The sequence below is a fragment of the Bactrocera tryoni genome, chromosome 1 (assembly GCF_016617805.1).
Source record: "Bactrocera tryoni isolate S06 chromosome 1, CSIRO_BtryS06_freeze2, whole genome shotgun sequence".
Classification (NCBI taxonomy): Eukaryota; Metazoa; Arthropoda; class Insecta; order Diptera; family Tephritidae; genus Bactrocera; species Bactrocera tryoni.
This window is the reverse complement of record NC_052499.1, coordinates 85,144,863-85,158,728: the sequence shown is the minus strand read 5'-3', so window position 1 is coordinate 85,158,728 and position 13,866 is coordinate 85,144,863. Positions and strand designations below refer to the sequence as shown.

At 37.6% G+C, this 13,866-nt stretch overlaps 2 protein-coding genes across 2 annotated transcripts; both read left to right on the top strand.

Moving 5' to 3' along the window:
- Nucleotides 1-2,876: 2,876 nt before the first annotated feature.
- Nucleotides 2,877-9,600, top strand: LOC120782845 (serine protease grass-like). Its single transcript, XM_040115372.1, has 5 exons — nt 2,877-3,373; nt 3,715-3,875; nt 8,274-8,599; nt 8,658-8,851; nt 8,938-9,600. Exons 1-5 carry the CDS (start codon nt 3,310-3,312, stop codon nt 9,360-9,362), a joined length of 1,170 nt encoding a protein of 389 aa, XP_039971306.1. The 5' UTR covers nt 2,877-3,309; the 3' UTR covers nt 9,363-9,600.
- A 1,862-nt stretch (nt 9,601-11,462) lies between these two features.
- On the top strand, nt 11,463-13,574 carry LOC120766232 (pickpocket protein 19). The gene is made up of 8 exons (XM_040091610.1): nt 11,463-11,527; nt 11,597-11,710; nt 11,770-11,986; nt 12,042-12,172; nt 12,537-12,925; nt 12,982-13,132; nt 13,226-13,332; nt 13,420-13,574. The coding sequence occupies exons 1-8, from the start codon at nt 11,496-11,498 to the stop codon at nt 13,533-13,535; spliced, it is 1,257 nt and encodes a 418-aa protein (XP_039947544.1). The 5' UTR covers nt 11,463-11,495; the 3' UTR covers nt 13,536-13,574.
- The last annotated feature ends 292 nt before the right edge of the window (nt 13,575-13,866 follow it).

Here is a 13,866-nt window from a genome sequence, read left to right as displayed (position 1 = left end):
CCAAGTTGCGACCTTTCAAAAACCGGCCAAAACCCGTCGTTCGAGAACATGTGAGCAAAAGGAATGCGTATTTTCCTTCGTGGCTCTGGCACATAATCTTGGCGCTCCCGCAAGTTATGAAGGCATTCCGTCTCGCCCTGGACCGCCTATCAACTTTTTCGGAAATTTCATAGTACTATATATCGTTTTAATGACTTCCGTGTTTACTGTACCGGTTTGGCAACCAGCCAGATGCCAGCTTTGGCAATCTAATCAGCTATTCGTTTTCCGGAATTTCGTTGTGACCTGGAACCCAGTATATTTGCAGCCGCTTTCGGGTAGCCACCATATCTACTGTCTCCCTGCTGCTAAGAACACTTTCAACACACCCACATGACATCTTAAACAACGGGAGTGTAATCCTACTTTGACGTAGAAATACAAAATGCGTCAAAGTTTTCCATGTTGCAACTTGCTAGCCAACATTTCCAAAGAAAACTTACAGAGGATTAAAATATGCGCTTTTCGCTTGGGTATTCACCGATTCATTTCGTTTGTTGTTATTCAAGTTACAACAATAACAAACGCAATATTATGAAATACATTGGTTTCGCACAAGTTAACAGCATAAATTAACGGCATGTTGCCGGAGCAACTGTGGGAATAACGCAAGGTATGCCACCCACCCAGCAAGCCGACTCTCGCTTAAATCACCGGTTAATTACCCAAGATCGCCAGCGGTGATTTCTGTTAAAGTTCCTATGAGTTTCTTAAGGCCGAATTGACGTTGTCGTTAAGATCTGAATGAGTAGACGAGCACAGATTTTCATAGAACTTTCTCACGGAATTGCGAATTGTTTCATAATCTCAAATTTTGCGTTAAAACTACATACATGACTAGAGAGCGTTGGTACTTTTTAGTGGATGCGTCAGAAATTAAGTGCCATGCAATCTAGTTAAATTACGGTAAATTGTGATTTCTATTTTACGACGCTTCTTTCGGTAATATCCAAAATCCCCAGCAAACCAGATTGAAATTGCGGTTTTAATTGATGTGAAATCATGCGATATTAATCAAATCAAAACATCAAATTGACGGTTATTTTTACTTATTTATTGCGCTCTAAATAAGTCGAGACAAACTTCGAGTCAGTTTTTGGCAAGCCTTCATCCACAAATCCTAGGAGTGCATTCACTTATTCCATAAATGCATTTTGCACATGTGGGCGTGTGTGTTTGTGTATGACACATGTAAATCCCCTGAAAACTTTTCTTTATTAACATAACAATGCAAATTTTACGACTTCTTTTCTTCTTCTTCTTTATTCTTGCAAGAGAAGATGTACAGGTAGAGATTTACTCTCTACTCATATGTACATACATATGTAACTATATGCGATGACAACAATTGCAAATGAGTAAATGGAGAGCACGGTTTTAAGTTAAAGTATATTCTCTCAGTATTGGAAATCTTCAAGCCAAACAAAAATTTTGAGCTAACGCTCTAAGTCAAGAGCTCCCGTGAGAAATTTTTACATAAAAGGCAAAATCAACCAATCCAAGCCAAAGCCAACCAATCTTAGTTCGTTCATCAAAATTTATTTATATACAAAAAGGAAAATAGATAAGGACGTTAATAACCGGTTGTTATTTTTATTTTTGCTATTTTAACTTACAAAACAAACACTTGAGTATAGATTTTGTACCACTTGCTAGGACTCTGGGTCAGAGTGCGGGAAAACCAAGTCGGCAGAGATGATTACATGCACTAAAAAATGAAGACTCAAGTATAATAAACATAAACATGCAGACGCAGGTTGAAGGCGCTTTGATCCATGTTTCCAAATAGGGGTCGATAGCACCCAGCAGTATATTAGACTTTATCAATATGCTTGGGGCTAGATGAGTCTTTGTGATTTAGGAGAGGGCACAATAGATTTAAGGTCGCCGTGCATTCTTCGTTTATCCATCTAATGACAAACATAGAGAACATAACAGTTATTCCCGTTCCGGTCCCCGAAATATACCGAAGACTTTATTTGCAAATACAATGAAAACTTTACAACTTTTTTGGCTATGATGTGAAGTGTCGCTCCTTGTCCCTAGCATTCATGTTATTACTTTAAACGTCCAGACATTTTAACCGAGATATGCCGTGGTTAACTAGAAGGATTAAGAGGGTATTATCCACAACCGTCGAGAATTAAAGGCTTATATTTTTTATAACCGTTAGTATATGTTTTGTTAGTATATGTTTATATATATGGTATACCATAGATATCTACCATATTGACTGAGTGTGAGCCTTGAATGTGGGAGCTTTATTCAGTGATTTTGAGTTCACAAAAGTACTTGAAACGCGTTCGGTTTCAAGTTCGTGCATTGCTATTACTTTTAGCGTTAATTCTTATGCAAATCCTTTCAATGTATTCGAGCTTCGGGTAGTCGGGACTTGTTGGAATCTTACATACTTATTGTAGAATTCCAACAAGTGCGCCATTATATAGGAATATGTATTCAAAATCTGTAAACTTTTAAAACCGTTCTTGAAGAATTCGTTTTTTTTATTTATTTCCCGCCCAAAAGTATACTAAATTAATAATAAATTTGCTATAAAATGTGGTATATGCTAAATAGTGTTAATAAAATATTTTTTTCAAAAATTTAGGAAGTATTTATTATTAATTTTTCTTGCTTAAATTAATCATATTAAATATTTCTGCTTGTTTTGGAAGTACGCTCAAGTTTCCCAACACTGTCGGCAGCGCACTGCAACCTGCTATCAGCAGCTGCAGCGCCGCCGATCCACCTAATTGAGAGTGAGCGCTTAGAAGAGCGCCGATGTGCGTCGCCGCTTTCAGTTTACTATAAAAGTGCGACTTGAGACGCTGCCAATCTCAAACGCAAAGCAGGCTCGATCATCTCTCAACACAATAGATTCCAAAGTCAGAGCTAGAACAGCTTACAAGCTTCAATTAGCACTAACTAAGCTTAGTTCTTATTGGAACGTCTAGTGAACGCGTCGCACTTCCGCGTGCCTGCAATGAGAGTTTAAGAACATAACAAATTGAAAAAGTTGTGTCGTAAGGAAAGTTATACTTGTGATACTGATCTGCCTTGCACAGTAGTGAATATGCCATAAATGCCAATAAAATTAAGAAATTGCAGACAATAAGAGTAGTGGCGCGTCTTAAAATCTCCTTTAAGTGTGAACTCACGTTCTATTAGCAAGAATCGAGATATATGCACATATACATACATACAGACACTCGCATGCGCTTGTCTCATAAATTTCGAGGAAATTGATTAAGTGAAATACAACAAAGAAAAATGCATTACAACAAAATGTTTGGGCTGCTTTTAGTCGCCACATTGCTGCAGGCGGCGAGCGGACGTAAGTTTTCAAACAAATTCTATATACAAACATATGTACGTATGTGCTTTTGTAGCGGTCAGTGCAAGGCAAATCTCCCTTGAACATAATCACTGACAAACTGCATTTAATAATAAAAACAAAAAATAAAAATTAATAAATAATAAAAGCTTTGCATTCAAGAAACCTGTCAATGTTGCAGCTAACGAATTTCTCTTCTACTTTCACACAACGCTCCTACACACACACACACGCGCACGCAAACCGGCACTTGACGAACTCGTCGCTGATAATATCTGCGCAAACAATAATCAAACAAACACACACGCACACACATATACCACATGCATAAATAACAACAGAATTTTATTATTCCTGTTTGACACCTTATAACACATACGGACGCTGCGTGCCGATCAAAAAATGTGGCTTCTTCCAGAAACTCTTCGCGCAGTACGGTCTTTCATTGCCACAAAACTATGCAGCGGAATTACTAAGGGCACGTTGTCAAGGCGGACCGGAGGTACGTATAAATACCCTTTGCTGTTCTACGTTAGGGGTCGAGGGTGTTTACCGGTTACCATGTTAAGCGGTAACTCGTTGCGTCTTTTGATATCGCGCAATCGTGAGCTTCTGTTATGAATTGAATTTTATTAGGTTATGTTATAATAACAGTAATGCTAGGAAACATTAAGTTACGAATAGAGAATGACATAATCTAAGATTAAGTCGAAATAAACGCGTGGCGAAGGAATCAGTTGGTGTTTTAACGTATTCGTTGTCTTTGGAGCTCTGATATGGATAAAAGTGTTTCAATGTAGCGCAGAGAACAGAAACAGAACAAAGAAACACTGGATGATATTTTATTTGTACATATGGTAGTATAGCCTTGCATGAACGCGAAATAAAAAAGTATTGTATTAAACATTTCTCCAATGGCAACTTCTGTTTATCAGCAAGTCACCAAACGGCTTATGTGTCCAGCGTCACCAATACCAGATAATTTACGCAAATCTTTCAATTTATTGCAAGCTTTGTGCAATTTCCTTGAATTTCTGTGCTGATAAAAAAATTCTGTGGAATTTCATTTTAATGCAAGCTTAGTATCAACAAGCCATAAAGTCGAGAATTGAACTAATAATAGCTGTTTAACTCGAATAAAATATTTTTTTTCAATGAAACTGGTATAGTTTTGTAAAAGTGAAGATAAGCGATCTTATTGAATTTTTTCACAATCAACTTCACACTTACATAACTGCTTTACCGCTTGTTCATAAAAAAAAATGTAAAATTTTTGGAATAGTTTTCGTTTGGTGCCCTATTGAAGATGGAAGATCGAAAACAGTATTTTATGCATATTTCACTTTCGAAAGGATGTGTAACAAGAAGATGTGTTAACCGAACACCAATGACAAAATCGGGCTGTTAAATTTCGTTCCGGCAACTTCGATCTTGAGGAAGCACCACGTCCTGGTAGAACCCTTAAAACCGATGTGGCTAAAATAAAGTCTTTGGTCGATACAGAAAGTCGAATAACAGCTCGAGAGATTGCCGAAAGATTAAGTTTATCTAACGCGATATTTCACAAGCACGTCTAGGATTAGTTGCGACACATGACATATACTTGTAAGTTCCTTCTTACAGAACGAAATTTGCTTCGTCACGCTACGCTATCAAACGTGAAAGCTATGCTTAATATTTAAAATGCATTGTTACTGGCGATGAAAAGTGGTTTGTTAATAAGAATCTAAATCGCAAGGGATCATGGTCTAAAAAGTATGAACCAGCTCAAACCACTTGGAAGAGAAATAGTCAGCGAAAAAGGTTATGTTGTCTGTTTGATGGGATTTTAAAGGGATCGTTAATTTTGAGCAATACCACGATTTATTCTGAAGTGTATTGGGATCAGTTGGACAAATTGAGTGATGCATGATGAACAGAAGGAGTCGGAATTAATCAACAGAAAAGGTGTAGTGTTCCACCAGTGTAATGCGAGACCTTGAAAACTCGCCAAGCGCTTTTACAACATGAATGGGATCTACCACATCCACTACATTTTCCAAACTAGACACCTTCGGGTAATTACTTGTTCCGGTCTCTGGGTGGGAGAAATTTCACCTCAAGTCAGAACGTCAAAACCCACTTGGACCAGTTTTTTGCCTGCAAGGATCAAAAATGTAATGAGCGTTGAATCAAACTCTTAACCGAAAGATGGCAAAAGACATTGGAACAAAATCAAGAATATTTCATTACAAAAAATGTTTTACACAATTAAATAATCGTGCTTGAATTGCACAAAAGAAAACGAAGTTATTTAGTGAACGACCGAATATAACTGCGACTACGGAATACCTAATTGCACTTTACGAGAGCGCATAGCGCCTACCGGTCGCAGGCAATTGTGTATATTACAGAATACTATCAATTATAGTAGGAAGAACAGTACAAGTCAAGAAACTGCTCAGAGGCAGGTGTGTACATTGTTTTGGGAATTTTTTGAGTTTGAGTTCATTGGATATCTTTAAGAAAGTTTCTAACTGAAAAACGTATAAAAACCATAATGTACAAATTTATTGTTAACTTTTAAATCTTCGGTGATTTTTTCGAAACACGTTTGCTGCGTACGTCCATATGTAAGCGCACACACCTTAAAGTTTAAGGTACAAAAAAAAAAAAACATAATAATAATGGCATTCCCAAGAGTTTTAGGAAAGCCGCGCTTTTTCATTTTTTGCTAAATTAGTTTGGCAATTTTTTGTTTTTGTTTTTTTTTTTATGTGCAAGTAAATTCGTCTGTTTCTATGTCTTAAAATAACCTGCATAATATTTATACATTCGGAAAACCCGTTCTAGTTGAATTCAGTTCAAAACGAGATGCGAATATGTTTCTTAATTTTTAATTTTAATGTGATAAGCGTGTGCGTTTCGGGCGAGTGTGAAAAAAATTCTCGAATTTACTTGCGTTGCGATAAATGTTTAAGTGAAAAAAGAAAATAATAAACAGCGACAAATTATGAAATTATGTACATACTATACATATGTATGTAGATATGCAGATTGAGCTTGCTCGTGTGTAACAATTGACTTGCCTTTGAACTCACGGCAAATATTGTTTGTTTCATGAATGAAACGTAGATTCCAAGCTGAGATATCGGCTTTTGGTAACTGGTATTTTGCAATAGAAATAAACATACATACACATGTGTATTTATGTATATGGAAACAAGCCCAGTTTTAACATTTAGCGGCGTATAATAAATAAATTAAAATTTTTGCGGGCTGCCAAAGATCATCCAACCGCAAGTGCATTGTGAATCCCAGATGAATTTTGAAATAAAATGAATTTCAGTAAAATATAAATATATTTACCTAAAGAAGACTAACGATAAAACTCCCCTTGTATAATGTCGTGGTTTTCGCTACAAGATAACAAGTGACCTCCGTACTTGTATGTATGTATAGTATGTCAATTAAATGTTATACGGTGTAAAAAATCAGACGGAAATGAGAGAGAAGTTTGTATATTATTTTGTTAAGAACATGAGGCAGCTGTGTTTCGATATGATCGAAAGTGTACAATATTGCATAAGAGTAATTATTGATGAAACCATAAATGGATGGCAACCTAAAATTAGGAACTCTTTTATTAGGTAAAATAGTTGCCAGAAAGAATATAATAATCTGATTTTATCAATTTTTGGCGTCACGACATATTTTAGATATGACACACTACTTATGCAAAATTTTCTTCCGTTAACTTTATTGGTGCTTCATTTATATATTGAAAAGTGAAATGATTATGATCTTTATCATTATGGAATTAATAACTGTGATATATGCAAAGATGACTTGGTTGTCGGTTTCCTTGATTTTCACAGCGCAATATAGGAATTTAGTATCCCTACAAAACTAATACGGCTGTGTAAACTGACGTTGAGCAATACCAAAAGCTCCGTCAGAATCGGGAAGGACCTCTCCGAGCCGTTCGACCCCAAACGAGGTTTCGGACAATGCGATTCCCTTTCGTGCGACTTCTTCAATCTCCTCTTGGAGAAAATAACCGTGCCGTTAGTTCAGTTTTCTCCAAAATGGATAAAGAAGCGAAGCAAATCGGTCTTTTGGTGAACGAGGGCAAGACGAAATATCTCCTGTCATCAAACAAACAGTCATCGCACTCGCGTCTAGGCTCTCACCTCACGGTTTACAGTCATAACTTCGAAGTCGTAGATAATTTCGTCTATCATGGAACCAGTATCAACACCAGTAACAATGTGAGCCTCGACATCCAACGCAGAATAACTCTTGCCAACAGATGCCACTTCGGACTGAGTAGGCAATTGATGAACAAAGACCAAACTCGACAAGTCACTCATTATTCCTGTCCTGCTAGAGGCATGGGCGATTACAACATCTGCTGAGTCGGCGTTACGAATTCGAGAGAAAGTTTTGCGGAAGATTTATGGTCCTTTGCCCATTGGCCACGGCGAATACCGTAGTCGATGGAACGTTAAGCTGTATGAGATATACGACGACATTGAAATAGTTCAGGGAATTAAAAGACAGAGGCTACGCTGGCTAGGTCAGGTCGTCCGAATGGACGAAAACATTCCAGCTCTGAAAGCATGCGACGCAGTACCCGCCAGGGGGAGCAGAGAAATATAGTTAGAGTACTTTATACGTTTTTTACTAATGGCATTTTGAGGACGAGACATGTGTCCGATTTCGTCCAACTTTATTATGAAGTCAAGAAACATGTTTACAAAGTGTCATTAAGATATCTTAATTTCTACGGAGGAGCATTATAGAATTACGCATAAAATTTCGACGGACATTTACAGTAATACTATATTTTTTTATAAATATGACCCATATTTCTTACATAATTAAACCGTACTGATATCTTCGAATTTATGGCTTTCAGATACATATCTGTTGTGATGACAATCTCACGCCATTTCCTTCAGCCACGCCTCCAACCCAGCCCACGCTAACAAATGGCGGCGATTCTACAAACAATGCTGGGTCAATGGATCCAGCGGGTTTAAATAAATTACGTGAACAAAAATGTGGCAACGCTGGCGGGGAGCGTGTATCGCACGGCGAAGATGTCGATCTGTATGAATTCCCATGGATGGCACTTCTGATTTATGACTCCCCTCAGGACCCCTACAAATGTGGTGGATCATTAATAACCGATAACTTCGTTTTGACTGCTGCGCATTGCATGGTGGGCGTGCCAGGTAGAATGTAAGTTGAATACATCATAATGTTATGAATATATGTAAATGGTATTGTCTCCTTAAAGAATTGGTGTTCGTTTGGGAGAGCTTGATTTATCAAAGGCTGAGGACTGCGTAGTAGTGAACTCACGGAGACTTTGCGCTCCGCCGGTGGAAGATGTCGGTGTTGAAAGGACGATTCCCCATCCGGAGTTCAACAATGCACGCAAAACCAATGATGTCGCTTTGGTCAAACTCAACCGTTCGGTGCGATTTCAAAGTAAGTTAATTACAACAATTTCTCTGCATTTTTAAATATTATTTCTTTGAGAACGTAAACACAATTGAAATATTTTCTATCTACAGGACACATCAAACCCATTTGCTTGCCCATCATTCCCGAAGCCGCGGAAATACCCTTGGATAAACGCTTTTTCATAGCGGGTTGGGGTGGCACAGAGAACAGCAGGACATCCAACATCATGCAAAAGGCTCTGGTGCCGTTTAGAACTCGCAGCGAATGCCAAAACATCTTTCGACGAACGCCCATCAATGAAAATCATCTCTGCGCCGGTGGCGATGGACGCATCGACACTTGCAAAGGTGACTCTGGCGGACCACTTTTCTATTTAGCGCCGTATAGCGGACCGCTGAAATCCCTACGCTATGTCCAATACGGCATTGTGTCCTTCGGTGGCACGGAGTGTGGCAGCGACAGAAACTCACCGGGCATTTATGCAAATGTGGCACACTTTTTGCCGTGGATAACCAGAAATATTGCTCAACATTAATATTAGTTGCGGATATGTTTAGACTTGTGCAATATTTGTTGTATTATCTTCATGAAAGCAATACTTTTTAGCCATATTTTTCATTATTATTTATGTAATATCTATTTATAAATTATGCTATGTGTGAATATAAAAACTTAATGAGATTAGGTTATATAAATATGAAGTGCCCTAAAATTAGCCCAACGTTGGAGTTACAAAAAAATAAACAAGACTAAGACTTTTTTAAATTTAATAATCGTTTTAATTTTTTAAAGCCACTTAGAGATCACTTAATACCTTATATTATATGTGAAAAATATTGGGTAGTCGAAAAAAATTTTTCGTATTTTGTTTTTAGAAGAACGCCACGGACCCCACCAACGAAATTTGTGAAGTATTAGTTCGTGCGACACAATAATGATTCGCTCGCTTCTGTTCGGGAAATTTCGATGTGAAAGATTCACCTCGCTCTGGTCGACCTATCGTTGAAAAAGTCGATGAAATTATGGAAAAGATTGGCTAGGACCGTCTCATAAGCAGCCATGACATCGCTAAGGAATTTAACATTCATCATCAAACGGTTTTAAACCAGTTAAAAAAGGCTGGCTACAAATATAAGCTCGATGCTTGGGGACCACATGAATTGTCAGTGAAAAATTTAATGGACCGAATTAACATCTGCGATTCTTTGCTGAAACGAAATGAAACCGAACCATTTCTGAAATGAATGATAACAGGAGACGAAAAGTGGATCAAATACAACAATAATGTGCGAAAAAGATCATGGCCTATGCGTGGTGAAGCTCAACAAATGGTCGCAAAGCCAGGATTGACGCCTCGAAAAGTTATGCTGAGTGTTTGGTAGGATTGGAAAGGTATCATTCACTATGAGCTGCTCCAGCCTCGTAGAACGATTGATTCTACATTTTACTGTCAACAAGTGATGAGATTGACGCAAGCAATCGAAAAAAACGGTCAGAAGGGATCAACAGAAAGCGCTTCGTCTTCCATCAGGACCACGCTGGACCACACACATTTTTGATGACTCGACAAAAACTGGGAGAGCTTGGCTGGTAAGTTTTGATGCATCCATGCACCATATAGTCCTGACCTTGCACCATCGGACTACTATTTGTTTCGTTCAATGCAGAACTCCGTTAATGGAGTAAAGTTGGCTTCAAGAGTAGCCTGTGAAAATGACTTGTCGCAGTTTTTCGCCCAGAAACTTAAAAAGTTTTACACTGATGGAATAATGTCTCTAGCGGAAAAATGGCAAAAAGTTGTGGACCAAAATGGTACGTATTTGGTTCATTAAAGTTCATTATAAATATAAAAAAAAAATAAGTTGAAGTTTGATTACAAATACGAAAAGACTTTCTCGACTACCAATAATTCTGATTTGGAATTTGATATTTGATAAGATATAATCAGACTGCAGCGCAGAAAGTGAGAAAACTGCGCCTCAAAGCACTCAAAAATTTAACAATTCACGCCGTTGGGTTTCTAAATCTTGAAAAGATACAACAGTGTGGTTCTTATTATACTTCACACTACAAATCTAAGATTGTTACCACAACAGTCGGATCTACGTAATCGGCACGGACACTAGGATCTACCAAATCTTGTATTCTTTTCTAGCGTATTTAAATTTGGTAACCTTGTATGTGTTGTATGCGATTTTGAGTTGTCATTTATTAGTCTTTATTTTGTCCTCTCTCTTCTGAGCTTAAATGTTTTGTAAAATTTTCTGACCGTCAATATTGTGGTAGGTAGTATATTTCCAATTGTAATATCCTTGATTGAATGTTCTAAAGCCACTGAAATCCAAACACCTTTTCGACCTGGAAAGTCGCTTTTAACACACAAAAATAACATAATATGGGTCAAAAAATCAGTTCACTCCTAGATCGTTATCAAACGCTTTCAATCAAAGTCGAACAAAAGATGATGGACAAACAAAAGGATATGAAAACAAAGCCTTTTATATGAATGAAATACCAAAAATATGATAGAATATTTGTCACTTTGCACTTACACATACATATGTATGTATGTAGAAATATATACACATAAAAGCAGCACGAAATGTTTTAGACATATTAGAACCGTGTCATCCACACTGAGTCCTGCTGGCAGTTACTATGATCGATAATGGCGACTTCGCTGCGTTTAATTCTAAAATAGTCTGTAAAATTGTGAAATATTTCTCAAAATAAAAAAACATGTAATATGGTTTCATAATAATTCCACAGTTCATTTCTGTTGCTGTCTTCTTACTACACCCTGCCGTTTCTGGTGAAACTCTGTGTGGGACTTCTTAATAATTTCTTCGCCTCATCCGTATCCTTCAATATGGATACGCTTTTGTAAGTATACATTTATATTTAGTGAATTTTTATGAACACACGCACACCACTTTACAAAGCATCAACTGGAACACCTCCTTTCCGGCCATAACCGTTTGTGAGATCTACAATGGCGAGAAAATTTGGGACGTGAGCGAGCAGTATTTCGGCGCGAATCACGATCTGCAATTGGACGATTTTGTCGGTGAAGTGGTCTTTTTCCGTGGCACCTGTACCACATGCGATAGATGCGATTATTTGAAATGCCCACAGAACATCACCGAGCTCTTGACACGGGTGCGTATGAGTAACAATTTACTTAACATAAATATTGACCCGACTTTTTCTGCAGTTTCGCGGTAAATGCGCACAGTTGTTGCTCAATTGTAGATATATAAATAAACCGTTCAATTGTTGCGACGAATTTCTGCCGATTCAAACCGAATATGGCATTTGCTTTGCGTTCAACTCGAATCAGGCACGGTAAGTGAACTTTAATATCGTATAAGCGGTGTTTGATTCGGCGGGTGTTGAAGAACAGCGAATTTAATAAGCAGCTGTATAACTTTTAATTTTGTAATTGCTTTCATCTTTAATTTTTTCGTTGCGAAATTAGGCGCTGGCTAAAACGAATATCAAGCTGTGAGTGCTGAGCTCACTTACAAATATACATACATATGTGATGAATAACATTTGGTTGAATGATCGCTACTTATTTATTTTGCTTACCTATGAAATTTCGGTTAGCAACTTTGGAGAATTTTAAGTTTTCACATACATTTTACATTACGAGTTCTTCGTATTCCTATATGTACATAAGTATATTTTTCGCTTTTTTTCATTGCAGTAAAAGCGCACAAATGCATTTCGCCAGTAGTCGTGAAACCGGTCCTGGCATATTGAAATTTGATGCCTCTGCGGACATTCAGCTGCATATACATCAACCCATTGATATTCCACTTCCCTTCTTTGAGAGTACGATTCGTGAAACAGTGTTGCTTGGCAGCACCAAAGAGATCGTCATCAATGTCATGGAGGTGTATAACCATCCCAGCGTGTATCAACTCACGCTAGATCAGCGTCGGTGCCGCTTCAGCAACGAACCCACAGATTGGGGACTTGAAGTGGGTCTCTATGAGTTCTATAGCTATTCCACTTGTATTGTAGAGTGCGGTCTTAAAGCGCAGCTGGAACATTGCAATTGCAGCAGCCATTTTCTAGCACCTGCAATGAAACGTAAGCCAAATGTCAGGCTTAATAAATATTATATGTGCTTACCACTCTTATTCCAGCGCAAAGTGGATCTGTGCCCATGTGCGATTATCGCGGCTTGAGTTGTCTCACAAAATATTATGAGGACATACAACTGGAGCGCAAATCGTGTGATTGTATGAGTTCATGTGAAGAACCTGAATACACTATAGTTTACAGTTCGCCGGATGCGTGAGTAACATACTTACTTACGTATACATATATGAATACACCAACAACTGATTAGAGAAGTAATTTAATATCTGTTTCTTTAACTGAAAGTAGTGACGGTGAAAGTAGTCTGGAGGTGACACAGGTGCATATCGCACTCATTGATCTACCAACGCAGCGTTATATTCGACGGGTCACCAAGACACCACTGGACTTGTTAAGTGAGTACATAAAAAGAAGTATATCTTGAGCAAGAATTTATAAAAGTATGAAGAAAATATTGCATATTAAATTTATCTTTTTTTTAGTTTTAATTGGTGGCATAGTTGGGCTTTTCTTTAACGCCTCCATTGTGCGACTCATTGAAGTTATATTTTTAATCAAAGAGTACAACTGGAATGGTTTATGCAGCAGGAACAAATAGGAGCGTATTTATGCACAAAAAAAAATTTTCACAACAATATGCCCTTTGCTTAGCTTAATGTAAAGTGTTGATTAATACTTTTTCTTTAAGTATTTGCTTATTTCACAACACTATTTATTTTAGAAGTTTTAACATAGCGATAATTGCAATTTCATTAAAAGTCACACACTAGGTAAGTGCATAAGTATGTACATATGGATACACAAAACGACCATAATTCTATGCGTATGAATGAATTAATATCCTAAAGGGGCATGCTAGTGTGACAGCCTAAAAACGGACGATTTTTGAAAATTTAAAAATTGTCGAATCATTGTCTCCGCCTAATCGC